The sequence below is a fragment of the Panthera onca genome, chromosome B1, assembly GCF_046562875.1.
Source record: "Panthera onca isolate mPanOnc1 chromosome B1, mPanOnc1 haplotype 2, whole genome shotgun sequence".
Lineage (NCBI taxonomy): Eukaryota > Metazoa > Chordata > Mammalia > Carnivora > Felidae > Panthera > Panthera onca.
Genome location: NC_138342.1, coordinates 94,372,263 through 94,387,204, shown reverse-complemented (window position 1 = coordinate 94,387,204; position 14,942 = coordinate 94,372,263). Strand labels below are relative to the sequence as shown.

At 37.0% G+C, this 14,942-nt stretch overlaps 1 protein-coding gene across 6 annotated transcripts in view; it reads left to right on the top strand.

Moving 5' to 3' along the window:
- The first annotated feature begins 141 nt into the window (after positions 1-141).
- ZGRF1 (zinc finger GRF-type containing 1) overlaps positions 142-14,942 on the top strand; it is a 90,666-nt gene continuing 75,865 nt past the window's right edge. For 5 of the 6 annotated variants that reach the window (XM_060654397.3, XM_060654396.3, XM_060654398.3 and 2 more), the window contains exons 1-3: positions 189-446; positions 6,740-6,829; positions 8,474-8,554. In XM_060654397.3, coding sequence (XP_060510380.1) covers positions 6,809-6,829; positions 8,474-8,554 — 102 coding nt within the window. In that variant the 5' untranslated portion in view covers positions 189-446; positions 6,740-6,808. Of the gene's footprint in view, positions 447-6,739; positions 6,830-8,473; positions 8,555-14,942 lie in introns of all 6 variants that reach the window. The other variant, XM_060654395.2, reaches the window with a different exon arrangement.

Below are 14,942 nucleotides of genomic sequence, written 5' to 3'. Positions count from 1 at the left end.
CGGAGACCGCGCGTCCGTCGCTTACGTCACAAGCGTGAGCTGGCGCAGGGGGCGGGGCGTCGGAGTACGCGGCTGGCCTAGGCTCTCAGCGAAAAGTTTGGCCGTTTGAAAATGCTGCTTCTCGTGGGCGGGCCAAGTATTGGGTCCTGATTTGTTCCGGTCGCGGGCTAATGACGTCACAGTTTTCCGCGGGAGAAATTCGAAAGTGGATTTTATGCAATGGACCGGTGAAGTGAACTGTTTTCCCGGGATTGAGGGTGGATAGGCAAGGGGATTTTAAGCGAGAGGCAGCGTCACTGATTTAGGGCAAAGAGTTAAAAGAATCTGTTCCGCCAGAAGCGGGGTCCGGGTGCTGTGCGGACCACATTTGGGTAGTGACTGTCGCAACTTTGCTGCCTCCTCTTCGCCGCTTTTCCAAGCCTCTGCTCTGCAGTTCCCGCATACGTGTAAGGACCAGGGAGGGTTTTTCTGTTTGTTTTTAGGACTGACAAAGGGTCAAGTCTCATTGCCATTTGGTTAACACAGGATCATGGTAATTACTGTTTTGGTAAATGAAGTGTGGGCTTCTTTTGGTTACTTGGACTGACTGGGTTCTTAAACAGGATATTGGATTCGAGACTCAAACTTTTGAATCTGAACCATTTAGGGATTCTAAAGGTCCTGCTTGTTCCAGAATAAAAGACCAAAAAAATCTTGTGATACTTAAAAGGAAGTTACTCATTTTATTGAGAACACTGAATTTTATATATGAATGTACAAAGCAGTGTAAGGATGTATGAGTATATATGTGTGTGGGGGGTGTGTTTGTACGTGTCTGGTTATATATTCATCACACCATCTGAGGGCTCCATACCACTTTAGAAGTTTTCCACATTAAACTTTGACCCTTTAGTGGATCAACACTTGATGTGGTTAGATGAAGACTTTAAGGAAATTTTTTTTCTTTTCAAAATTTTATGTAAATTATAGTTAATTAACATACAGTGCAATTTTGGTTTCAGGAGTAGAACTCCGTGATTCATCACTTGCATACAACACCCAGGGCTCTTCACAAATGCCCTCCTTGGTACCCATCACACATCTACTGTCCCCCACCTTCCTCCCTCCATCAACCCTCAGTTTGTTTTTTATTCCTAAGAGTCTCTTATGGTTTGTTTCCCTTTTTTCCCCCCATCCTGTAAGTCTCTGACTGACTTATGTGGCATAACGTAATATACTCTAGCTTCATCCACATCGTTGCAAATGGAAAGATTTCATTCTTTTGGATCGCTGAGTAATACTCTATTGTGTGTACATGTATATATTTATAGATACAACGCATCTTCTTTATCCATTCATCAGTTGCTGGACATTTGGGCTTTTCCCATAGTTTGGCTATTGTTGATGTTGCTATAAACATTGGGATGCACGTACCTCTGAATCTGTACTTTTTTTATCCTTTTGGCAAATACTAGTGCATTTGCTGGACTATAGGGTAGTTGTATTTTTAACTTTTTGAGGAACCTCCATTATGTTTTCCAGAGTGGCTGCACCAGTTTGCATTTCTACCAACAGCTCAAGAGGGTTCCCCTTTCTCCACATCCTGGCCAACACCTGTTGTTTCTTGTGTTGTTTACTTTAGCCATTCTGACAGGTGTGAGGTGGTATCTTATTGTGGTTTTACTTTGTATTTCCCTCATGCTGAGTGATGTTGAGCATCTTTTCATGTGTCTTGTTTGCCATCTGAATGTCGTCTTTGGAAAAATGTCTATTCGTGCCTTCTGCCCATTTCTTAACTGGATTGTTTATTTTTGGGGTGTTGAGTTTGATAAGTTTGTTATAGATTTTGGATAGTAACCCTTTATCAGATACGCCACTTGCAAATATCTTCTTCCATTCCGTAGGCTGCCTTTTTGTTTTGTTGATTGTTTTCTTCCCTGTGCAGAAGCTTTTTATCTAAAGTCCCAGTACTTCATGTTTGCTTTTGTTTCCCTTACCTTCCACAATGTCTCTAGTAAGAAGTTACTCTGGCCAAGGTCAAAGAGGTTGCTGCTTGTTCTCTTCTAGGATTTTGATGGTTTCCTACCTCACATTTCTTTCATGCATTCAAATTTATTTATTTATTTGTTTGTTTGTTTATTTATTTATTTTAAGAGAGACAAACATGGCATGAGCTGAGAAGGGGCAGAGGGAGCTGGAGAATCCCAAACAGGCTCTGTGCTGCCAGTGCAGATCCTGATATGGGGCTTGATCTCACGAATTGTGAAATCATGACCAAAACCAAGAGTTGGACACTTAACTGACTGAGCTACCCAGGCACCCCCATTTTGAATTTATTTTTGTGTATGGTGTAAAAAAGTGGTCTGGTTTCATTCTTCTCCATGTTGCTGTCTGGTTTTCTCAACACCATTTGTGGAAGAGACTGTCTTTTTTCCATTGGATATTCTTTCCTGCTCTGTCAAAGATTAATGGACTGTATAATTATGGGTTTATTTCTGGGTTCTTTTTTCTGTTGATCTATGTATCTGTTTTTGTGCCAGTACCATACTGTCTCTATGACTACAGCTTTGTAATATAGCTTGAAATCCAGAATCAGGATGCCTCCAATTTTGTTTTTCTTTTTCAGGATTGCTTTGGCTATTTGGAGTCTTTTGTGGTGCCATACAGATTTTAAGATTGTTTGTTCTAGCTGTGTTAAGAATGCTGGTGTTATTTTGATAGTGATTGCATTGAGTATGTAGATTCCTTTTGGTACTATAGACATTTTAACAATGTTTTTTCTTCCAGTCCATGAGCATGGAAAGCTTTTCCATTTCTTTGTGTCCTCCTCAATTTCTTTCATAAGTGTTCTATAGTCTTCAAGAGTATAGGTCTTTTACCTCTTTATTTACCGAGGTTTATTCCTAGGTATCTAATTGTTTTGGTGCAATTACAAATGGGATAGATTGCTTGATTTCTTTTTCTGCTGCTTCGTATTGGTGTATAGAAATGCAACAGATTTCTGGGGCGCCTGGGTGGCGCAGTCGGTTAAGCGTCCGACTTCAGCCAGGTCACGATCTCGCGGTCTGTGAGTTCGAGCCCCGCGTCAGGCTCTGGGCTGATGGCTCAGAGCCTGGAGCCTGTTTCCGATTCTGTGTCTCCCTCTCTCTCTGCCCCTCCCCCGTTCATGCTCTGTCTCTCTCTGTCCCAAAAATAAATAAAAAACGTTGAAAAAAAAAAAAATTTAAGAAATGCAACAGATTTCTGCATGTTGATTTCATATCCTGAGACTTTGCTGAATTCATGTATTCTGGTAATTTTTTTGGTGGTGTCTTTCCGGTTTTCTACATAGAGTATCATGTCATCTGCAAATAGTAAAGTTTGACTTCTTCCGTGCTGATTTGGATGCCTGTTGTTTTCTTTTTGTTGTGTGATTGCTGAGGCTGACTTCTAGTACTATTTAAATAGTAATGGTGAGACTGGAAATCTGTCTTATTCCTTCCTGACTATAAGGAAAAGCTCTCAGTTTTTCCCCATTGAGGATGATATTAGCTGTGTGTCTTTCATATATGGCTTTTATGATGTTGAGGTATGTTCCCTCTATACCTACTTTGTTGAGGGTTTTTATCAAGAATGGATGCTGTATTTTGTCAAATGCTTTTCCTACATCTTTTGACAAGATCATATAGTTCTTATCCTTTTATTAATGTGTATCACGTTGATCGATTTGTGAAGACTGAATCACCCTTGCAGCCCAGGAATAAATCCCACTTGACCATGGTGAATAATTCTTTTAATATACTGTTGGATTTGATTTGCTGATGTCTTGTTGAGAATTTTTGCATCCGTGTTCATCATTGATATTGGCCTGTAATTTTTCTTTTTAGTGAGGTCTTTGTCTGGTTTTGGAAATAAGGTAATGCTGGTCTTGTAGAATCAGTCTGGGAGCTTTCCTTCCAATTCTATTTTTTGGAACAGTTTGAGAATAGTTACTAGCTCTTCTTTAAAAAAAAAAATTTATATATTTTGCAATGGAGAGCAAGTGTGTGCACCTGTGTGAGAGGGAGGAGCAGAGAGAGAGAGAGGGTGAGAGAGAATCCCAAGTAGCTTCCTCACTGTCAGTAGGAACCTGATGTAGGGCCCAAACTCACGAACCATGACCTGAATCAAAATCAAGAGTCAGGTGCTTAACCGAATGAGCCACCCAGCCACTCCAGGCCTCTTTAAATATTTTTGAATACAGTTAGCCTTTTTTTTTAAGCTAGTCTTTTTTTTTTTATTATCTAATTTACACTTCTGAGAGCATGGATCTTTACAATTCCTTTTAAATTGTAAATCCCGCAAGTAGTATCTCAAATTTAGGAAAACAATGGGGATTTATCTTGCAATTCCTAAATAGAATATAAGTAATCCTATATTAGTAAATACCGGTTTCCTAATCTGTATGTTGTGATAATATCTAAGCCAGTGCTTTAGATCATGCCTTCAGGATTCTGAGACTGGCAAATATTATATACAATTTTTATATGATATAAATTATCTAGTCTACTTCCTGCCTGATATAGTAGGCACTCAATAAATAGTTATATGTCATATTTGTGAGTATGAGTGCTAGAGCTTAGACTACTTAGTTTTTAAAATTTCGTATTTTTTTAAGTAAACTTTATGCCCATCATGGGCTTGAACTCAACTGGAGATCAAGAGGTGCATGCTCTAGGGGCTGAGCCAGGCAGGGGCCCCTAAACTACTTAGTTTTGAATCTTGAATCTGCCATTTATTTTGTGATCTTGGGCAAATTATTTACTGATATATACTTTCGTTTCCTTTTTTTGTAAAATAATGTGAAAATTGAAATCTATACAGTAAGGTTGTGAGCATTTAAAGCATGTTAGATGTCTAGCACATAATGGCACTGAATAAATGATAGCTGTTATTAAAGCAATCTCATATCAATAACTGCCACATGCCAAGCACTGTGCCTACACCATGTAGTCTCATTCATATGTAGAATGTCCAACACATTCAGTGGCTGGGAGCAAGTTGCTCTAAAACAGTAGTGAAAGATGTGTTTCTCTGGACATCTGTTATCTTCTTGGCATTCATTAGGGATTTAGCAATTCCTGTGGGTTTGAGGGGAGGGATGTAGGATATGGGAGTTTTTATCTCTGAAAGGCAGTGCCTCCATAGGCCTGTGTCCTGTCCTGTGAACTATGTCCTGGGGCAAGTATTCATACCTCGTTTGCCTAATCCCTTATCCCTCCTATCTCCATTCAGCAGCCAGAGCAATCTTTGTAAAACCCAAGTCAGATTATGTAATCTTATTCTTAAAACCCTACCCTTCCCACTGCCTTTATGCAAAGTTCAAACAACTCGGCATAGCATAGAAGGCCCTCCGACTCCTATTATTTCTAGGTTTTTTTCAGTCTTCTCTCTCACTATTCCCTATCTTGACTCCTTAATTGTACTGAGTTCCTTGATCATGCCTTGCTGTGTCTTTTCACAGGACCTTGTATATATTGATTTTATTTTGGAAATACATTCCTGGCATCTTCTTTCGGTTATGGTTATTTCAACTTGCAGCTTAGACATTATGTCCTTCGGGAAGCCTTATTTGATGCCCTAGACCCAGTTAAGTGCCCCTCCTGTGCTTATTTCTGTCATGGTTTATTGTAAGTACTGTTATTCACCCTGCTACACTGAAATTTCCTTGATTAAGAATAGTATTTTGTTCATTTTAGTACCTAGTTTAGCACATTGTCTGGCAAGTACTAAGAGAAATAATATATGTAATTTATAAATGATACGTATGTGGTATATTTTATATGTATGAAAGGGGATTTGAATCTAGAATCGCAAATTATAGTTTTATTGAATCATCCTGGGTGGTTTAGCCGTGTGTTCTCAAAATTGAGCATATATCACTATCACTTGCAGGGCATGTTAAAACGAAGTACTGGGCCTGACCTTAGACTCTCTGATTGAACAGGTCAGGGGTGGGACCCAAGACCTTGAATTTCTAACTAGTTCCCAGGTGATGTTGTCTTGTTAGTCCAGGGTTCATACCTTTGGAACCAGTGCTTTAGAAATTTTTTTTTCATTGGCATCTCTGTTTACTTCTTCAATTCCCCATCAGTAATTTTAGATTTCTAAATTTGCCCACAGTAACAATTTTATCCAGTAGCATAGGATAACTACAGTACTCATTCCAATATCATTGCAGTGATATTGCAAAGATTATTCCTTGCAGAGGAAATTTGTATATTTGTTCTTGGATGCTAGGATATGTTGACTTTAAGATGTAAAAGGAAAAATTCAAAACGCAAGGGGGCCATCTTGTGGTGCCTATAGCAATTTAGAAAATGGAAAATTGAAGCTCTTTCCACAAGGATCCCATATGTTGTGGGATCATTTTCAGATACATGTTATGGCACCTAGAAAAAGCTTTCCACGCTAATTATTTTATATAATATATATATTATTGTTATATAATATATATTAATAACATGTTATTTTATGTATTTTATAATATACATTATCTTACATATTTTACTTCGTTTTTTCTTTTAGTTTTTCTTGGCAAATTCTTTTTCCACAGGGTAGGGTCACTCTTTTATTGTGTACCTATTAGTATCAGATAATTTGATTATACCTATGTTTCCCTTGGTGATTCTAAGAGACGTAGAACTCTCAGATTTCTCTCTTCTGTCGAGTTTGTGGGAAACAATTGTGTTTGATATTTATTCTTTGCATCAAGGTTGAATGTTCTTTGTTTTCATTTTAGGTGATACAAATAATTGAATAACCACAGTTATTTTCTGGACCTGACTCGTTTATAACTTCGGAAGAAATAATGGAAAGCCAGGAATTTATTGTGAGTCTTACCAGTTTTCACTATTTCCTTTTTTCTTTTTTTAAAATCCTCCTTATTTTATTATTATTATTATTTTTTAAGATTTTATTTTCAAATAATCTCTACCCCCACTGTGGGGCACTAACTTACAACCTGGAGATCAAGAATTGCACGCTCCATCCATTGAGCCAGCCAGGTGCCCCACTATTTCCTTTTTCTTACTTCCTTTCACATTTCACAAATGTCTTGCTAGGGTTGATAGATTTAACAAACAACCTCAGAACCTAAAAGCAAGACACTTAGTTAAATTTAAGTATCAGATAAACAGTGAATAATTTTTTTGGTATAAATATGTATATTTCAAATATTGCCTGATGTTTTACCTGGCAACCCTATCTCTTGCCTACTATTCAGGTTTGTTATACAAAGTCCTTTGGAACAAACTCTTTGTAAGCTCTTTGTTAGGACCAGGAAATAATTTCTTTTGAAGAATTGGCATGCCTCTGCTATCTAGATTAGTGATTCTTAAAACTGTTTGGTCTTAGGATCCTTTTATGCTCTAAACAATTATTGGGGACCCCAGAGAATTTTTGATTATGGGGCTTATGTCTATTGATGTCTTTCATATGATAAATTGTAACAAATTTAAAAAATATTTATTAATTCATTAAAAATAACCCATTACATCGGACATAAATTACTATTTTTTTTTTAATGGAAATAGCTATATTTTCTAAAACAACAACAACAGAAGAAAAACACATAGAAAAAAGTGGCATTGCTTTACTTTTTTTTGCAAATCCTCCTAGCAATTGACTTAATAAAAGTCGGCTAGATTCTCAGATATGCCTCTGCATTAGTCTGAAGTTGAATCTTGCAACATTGCATATACATAACCCTGGGAGACTCCATTCTGCATGCCTGAAGAAAAGAGAGAAAAGGCAAATAACATCACGAAAATAGTTTTGACCTCATAGACCCCTGAAAAGGTCTTGGGGACTTATAGGAGTCTCTGGACTACATTTTGAGCACAGATCATGACTTCTGTATAACTCAACAAATATTTTCCTTCCCACAGATGACTGAGAAGCTCAAAATTATCATTGTTATTATTTTTTTTTGAGAGAGAGAGAGTGTATAAGTGTGCGTGCAAGCAGGAGAGAGGGGTAGAGGTGGGGAGAATCCTAAGCAGGTTCCACGCTCAGCACAGAGCCCAATATGGGGCTCAGTCCCACAACCCTGGCATCATCACCTGAGCTGAAATCAAGCGTCGGATGCTTAAGTGACTAAGCCACCCTGGTGCCCCTCAAAATTGTTGTTGTCCAGTTAACTTTTCAGTTTCCTCTTTAGATTTTATCTTGTTTCTTTCCTGCCTTGACTTTTACTACCAAGTTTCTTTTTTTTAAATTGATGTTTGTTGTTATTTATTATTATTATTATTATTGTTTTTTATGTAAGCTCAGGGCCCAGTGTGGGCCTTGAACTCACAGTTATGTACTGTGCCAACTGAATCAACCAGACACCCTGATGTTTTGTTGTTATTATTATATCTTTTGTTTCGATAAAAGATGTCTAAATATTTTTTGTGGGTAGGAAGTGTATAAAGATATATAACATTTAATACATGTAAAAAGAAACCCTTTCTTTTGTACTTTTGGAAATAAGGTACTATATACTCATCAAAAAATGAAGAAGTCAAAAGTGTGGCAAGATGGAACTCTGAAGATCACTCACTTGGGAAACAAAGTAAGTACAAAGCAGTTGACTACAAAATTCAAGAGCTAGATTCTTGCCTTTTGATTGAGTATTAAAAAAGACTCTATAGATGATAGAATGTTAAATTTGTCCATAAACTGAAACAATATGAAAACAGAAGTGATCAGATGACTATAGTGATTAATTTGTGCATATAAAAGTTCAGTAAATATTATTGAATTTGTTTTGATTTTCAAAAGTTGAATTAGGTTTTCTATAAAATGTTTTAGGAATTTTGGCATATTTTTTTTCTTTGCAGGCATGAGTTTAATGATAAAAAAATATATTAAAATATATTTCTAACATGGTAATAGAGGGAAATGGTATGTACAGAGTTGACACACCATTGTAGAAAAGTTGCTGATTTCTAAAATTATGTACAGAGTACTCTTTATTTTCATGTTTTCTTTCAATCAGTTACTTTGATTGTGATATGTACCTATCAGTCTTGAGGGAATTATTTGCTAAGGTGATCTTTTACTTTACTAGATATGGTAATTCTTCTATGGGTTTCTTTTCTCACCCCCAAGGATCTCCATCTGCCAAATTGTAATATTCTTTAACCAGTTCTCATGACCTTATGCAACACTGTTGGCTCCTCCATTCTTCTTCCTATACCTCTTCATTTGACTTTTGTGACACCACACTTTCCTGATGTTGCTTACTGATGTCTAAGTATTTTCTGTGGGCTCATTCTCTTCTCAAACTTTAAATTTTTCCTTAGGACTCAGTCTTACATGTACTTATAAAGAAATACATAAAGGTATATAAATCTTTCTTACTCTCTCTTTTATCCCTGTGTGTGTGTGTGTGTGTGTGTGTGTGTGTGTACACACACACATGTAGAGAGAGAGAGGGAGAAAAGAAATTTATTCTAAGGAATTGGATCATGTGATTGTGGAAGCTGACAAGTCCCAAGATCCGTAGTTGGTAAGATGGGAGACCCAAGAAAGCCAATAGTGTAGTTTCAATATAAATGTTGGAACGCTTGAGACTCAGGAAGAGCCAGCATTTCAGTTTGAGTCAAAAGGCAGGAGAGCACTCATAACTCAGCTGAGAGACAATCAGGCAGGAGGAGTTTTTTCTTACTCAAGCTTTTTATTCTCCTCGGTCCTTCCTCTAATCAGATGAGGCCCACCCAATTAGGGAGAACAATCTGCTCTATTTTTTTTTATTGTTTTTTTCTATTGTTTATTTTTTTATTGAGGTATAATTGACATTTAACATTATGTTAGTTTCAGGTGTACAGTGTAGTGATTTGATATTCATATACATTGCAAAATGATCACAGTAAGTGTAGTGTACCATCTGTCACCATATATAGTTAACAAAATTTTTTTTCTTTTATTTTTTGTGATGAGTACTTTTAAGATTTACTTTTAGCAACTTTTAAATATGCAGTATGGTGGTATTAATTATGGTCACTATGCTGTACATTATTTATTGTTATAATTAGAATTTTGTGTCTTTTGACGTCTTCATCCATTTTGTCCCTTCATTCCCCTTCCCAGATGGATTAAAAAAACATTTTTTTTTTAATGTTTATTTATTTTTGTGAGAGACAGAGTGCAAGCAGGGGAGGGCCAGAGAGAGGGAGACACAGAATCTGAAGCAGGCTCTAGGCTCTGAGCTGTCAGCACAGAGCCTGATGTGGGGCTCAAACCCACAAACCACGAGATTATGACCCAAGCCGAAGTAGGATGCTCAACCAACTGAGCCACCCAGGTGCCCTCCAGATGGATTTTTAAAAAAACTTATATTGTCAACTGCTTACTAGGTGCCAGGCATGCTTTATGTGTCAACTTACTTAGTCTACATAACTCCACTATTAGGTACTATTTTTATTTTTATTTTACTGAGGATGAAACTGAAGCACAGAAAGGTGAAGTAACTTGTCCACAGATCTCACAGTTAGAAAATGGAGAAGTCATATGTGACCCTAGGCTTTTTGGCTCCAGAGCCCATATCCTAACCATTCTGCTATCTCTGTTAATATTACAAATTAAAAACAAAAAACAAAAAAAACCCTCCAACACATTTGAGTTGATAATACATGAAGTTAGAAGTCATACTTCTCAGCAGTTAAAGATCTCCATATTCTGTCCTTGTTCTACATATCTATCATTGTGAAATTACTAGAGAAGCTTTTCAATGTAGAAAGACTACTTGTTATTATTTTTAAATTAGCAATTAGTTAAAACAAAATTAAAAGAAAAAAATCGTTTTGCTTTAAGCCTTCAAGTTCAACTTACACTTCCTATTAACTTTAACGTTCAGTGGGTTTAACGTTCAGTCAATTTAAGTTGAACAAACTGGATACTTTTAATCATCAGTCTAGTAACAAACATAAAATTTTAAATATTTTAAACTTATAAATTTATTTTCTTTTTTCTTTTTCTTGTTTTTTTTTTAAGATTTTGTTTTTAAGTAATCTATACCCAACATGGGGCTCAAACCCACAACCCTTAGATCAAAAGTGAAATACTCCTCCTACTGAACAAGCCAGGTGTCCGTTTCTTTTTTTTTCTTTCTTTCTTTCTTTTTTTTTTTTCCCCCAAAGTAATATCTACATCCAATGTGGGGCTCAAACTCATGATCCCAAGATCCAGAGTTGCATGCTGGGGCACATAGGTGGCTCAGTCGGTTGAGTGTCTGACTCTTGATTTCAGCTCAGGTCATGATCCCAGGGTTGTGGGATCAAGCCCTCCCTTGGGCTCCACATTCAGTGCAGAGCCTGCTTGGGATTCTCCCTCTCCCTGCCTCTGTGCCTCTCCCCCGCTCACGCTCTTTCCATCTCTCAAGTAAAAAAAAAAGAAAAAGAAAAAAAGAGTTGCATGCCATACCAATTGAGCCAGCCAGGTGCCTCTGATTTTCTTTCTTTAGCATTTTAGTTGTCCTAACAAATAAAAACCTCCCAATTGCCAAAATCCTTCTATTATATCTAGTAAATTAAACATAAACATAGTTATTCTTAAAGCTTTGTAAGTATTCTAATTCTGTTTATAAACTTAGTAAAATTAAGTTACCCACCTCTTTCACTTAAAAAGTCACATATCTGGGGCACCTGGGTGGCTCAGTTGAGTATCTAACTGTTGATTTCAGATCAGGTCATGATCCCAGGGTTGTAGGATCAAATCCCATGTTGGGTTCTGTGCTGAGCATGGAGCCTGCTTAAGATTCTCTTTCTCTCTCCCTCTGCTCTTCTCCCCTGCTTGCATTCTCTCCTGCTTGCATTGACCCAGCCAGGTGACTCTGATTCTCTTTCTTTCTTTCTCTCTCTCTCCCCTTTCCTTCCTCTCTCTCTAAGAGTTACAAAAAAATAAAGGCCACATATCCAAAATGAATTTTTCAGTTACACATTTGGGATCATAAATGTATATAATCTGTCTTTGTAAATTCAAACATTACAAGTACTTTTTAAAGTAAAAAATAATTTTTGAATGTTAAAATAGCACAGATACTTCAAAATCATGGATTGCATAATTACTAAAACCTATTCATGATCTTAATTCAAAAGCATTGATATTTTGGGTGTGATTTACTGCCTTATCACTATCCAGTTCTAAATGTTTCAGGAGTTAAAAAGTCCTTTTCCATAGTTAAAAAAAAATTTTTTTTAGGGGCACCTGGCTGGCTCATTCCATAGAGCAGGTGACTCTTGGTCTCAGGGTTGTGAATTGTGAGTTTGAGCCCATTGGGTATAGAGATTACTTAAAAATAAACAAACAAACAAATAAATAAACTTTAGATAAAAATGTTACTGCCCAAGTAAATTGAAGGTATATCAGTGAACACAGGTTACTAATTAGATTCTAGGCTGGGACTTGAGACCTAGGGTTATAGATAATCACTGTATCCCTACCAGCATCATAAAGGGATATGTTGAGCCTTGTGTTTAGTGGGAGTAACAACAGGATGTCTAAGTCCATGCCCTTTAGAGAGTGTTGGTCTCATAGTTGATATCTTAGGTTTAGTCATGGCATTATCTAATTCTTTTATTATTTTTTAATTTTTACTTACTATTAAAAATTTTTTTTTCAATGTTTATTTTTGAAAGAGAGAGAAAGAGAGACAGAGCGTGAGTGGGGGAGGGGCAGAGAGACAGGGAGACACAGAATCTAAAGCAGGCTCCAGGCTCTGAGCTGTCAGTACAGAGCCCGATGAGGGGCTCGAACTCATGAACCTTGAGATCATGACCTGAGCTAAAGTCAGACATTCAACTGACTGAGCCACCCAGGCATCCCTATTTTTTAAAATTTAAGTCAAAGTTAGTTAACATATAATGTAATAATTTCAAGAATAGAATTTAGTGATTCATCACTTACATATAACACCCAGTGCTCCTCCCGACCAGTGCCCTCCATAATTCCCATCACCCATTTAGCCCATCCTTGCTCCTAACACCTTACCAGCAACCCTCAGTTTGTTCTCTGTATTTAGAGTCTCTTATGGTTTGTCTCCCTCTCTGCTTTTATCTTATTTTTGCTTCCCTTCCCCTATGTTCATCTGTTTTGTTTGTTAAATTCCACATATGAGTGAAATCATATATTTGTCTTTCTCTGACTGACTTATTTCACTTAGCATAATGCATTCTAGTTCCATCCACGTTGTTGCAAAGGGCAAGATTTCATTCTTTTTGATTGCCGAGTAATATTCCATCGTATATGTATACCACATCTTCTTTATCCACTTGTCAGTTGATGGACATTTGGGCTCTTTCCATACTTTGACTATTGTTTATATTGCTGCAGTAAACATTGGGGTGCATGTGCCCCTTCGAATCAGCACTCCTGTATCCTTTGGATAAATACCTAATAGTGCAATTGCTGGATTGTAGAATAGTTCTATTTTTAATTTTTTGAGGAACCGCCACATTGTTTTCCAGAATGGTTGCACCAGTTTGCAATTACCTAATTCTTTTAATCTGAATAGATGAATGTCTATGCCTGCCCTCATTCATATTTTTAAATAATTTGTCTTAAACTAATCCATTCACTGTTTGAGCTATTCTTTCTCTCTCTATATATATACACACATATTTAATAGTTTTCCTATTTGGTTGGGCCAAGTCTGCAAAGTCTTATAGATTTTGTCTTATATTAAAAGGACATCTGGGGCTCCTGGGTGGCTCAGTTGGTTAAGCATCTGACTTCGGCTCAGGTCATGATCTCGCAGTTTGTGAGCTTGAGCTCTGCATCGGGCTCTGTACCAACAGCTCGGGGTCTGGAGCCTGCTTTGCGTTCTGTCTCCCTCTCTCTCTGCCCCTTCCTTGCTCTCTCTCTCTCTCTCTCTCTCTCAAAAATAAATAAACATTTAAAAAAAAGGCATCTGATTAGATTCTGCATATCCTTCATATCTTCTGGTACAAAATCATAATATTAGGTCACACTAGTGGTGTTATCCAACTTTATCTGCACGTATAGCATATATTTATTGAATGTCTATTTTATGCCTCTCATTGGTAAGTTACAGGAAGACAAGATAAATTCAAGTTAGTGCTAGGGATTTTCTGTGATGCAAGAAAGTTAGTAGATCCTAAGTTACAGCCTTGTTCTCAAATCCAAACCACTGCTTGCACCATTTCTCTTACTAGTATTACCTTTTCCCTACCTATCCAAATTCTTACTGTCACAGTTACTCATCTTCCATTAATTGAGTCATCATTCAATAAACATATGTTGCTGGTAGGCAGTGGGAGAAGTTAAATAAGACATATGGAGGCAATGTAGAAGACCAGTTAATGTCAAACAACCTTAGTTTGAATCCTGGTTCTTCACTTACTAGATGCGTAATCTTGGCAAGTTATTTAGCCTCTCAAGGGCTATAGTTTCTTTAAGTTGTCTTGAGGATTAAATAAGAAAAATAAGAAAAATGTATAAATCTCTTATCAAAGTACCTGGCACACTGTAAGAATGCAATAAATGGTAACTGCTATTATAGTTTTTGCCTTCAAGGAGCTTTTACCTGAGAACATAAGATTATAATATGTAAAGAGATATGCTTAGGGCTCTATGAGATTACAAAGGAGAGACATCAAAGTCTGACTCTGGTTCAGAGAAGTCTTTCCAGATGAAGCATAGTTTTTGAGGATTTGTTTTGTTTTGTAAACAGAATTGATAGCTTGGAGGGACGGAAGCTAAAGATGGTGTAACTGTCACAACGTGGCGGTGTGGAAGTGTATTAAACATTTGGGGAACTATAAGCAATTAAATATGCCTGGAATGAAGGACTCATATTGGACAATTGTAGAATATAGCTAAAGAGGCAGTCAGGAGTCATATAATGAAGGACTTTGTCTTCTCTGCTTCAGGAGCCAGTGAAGAATTAGGAGTCGAAGAGTGACATAATCATGTTTCTATTTTAGAAAGATCACTTTGGC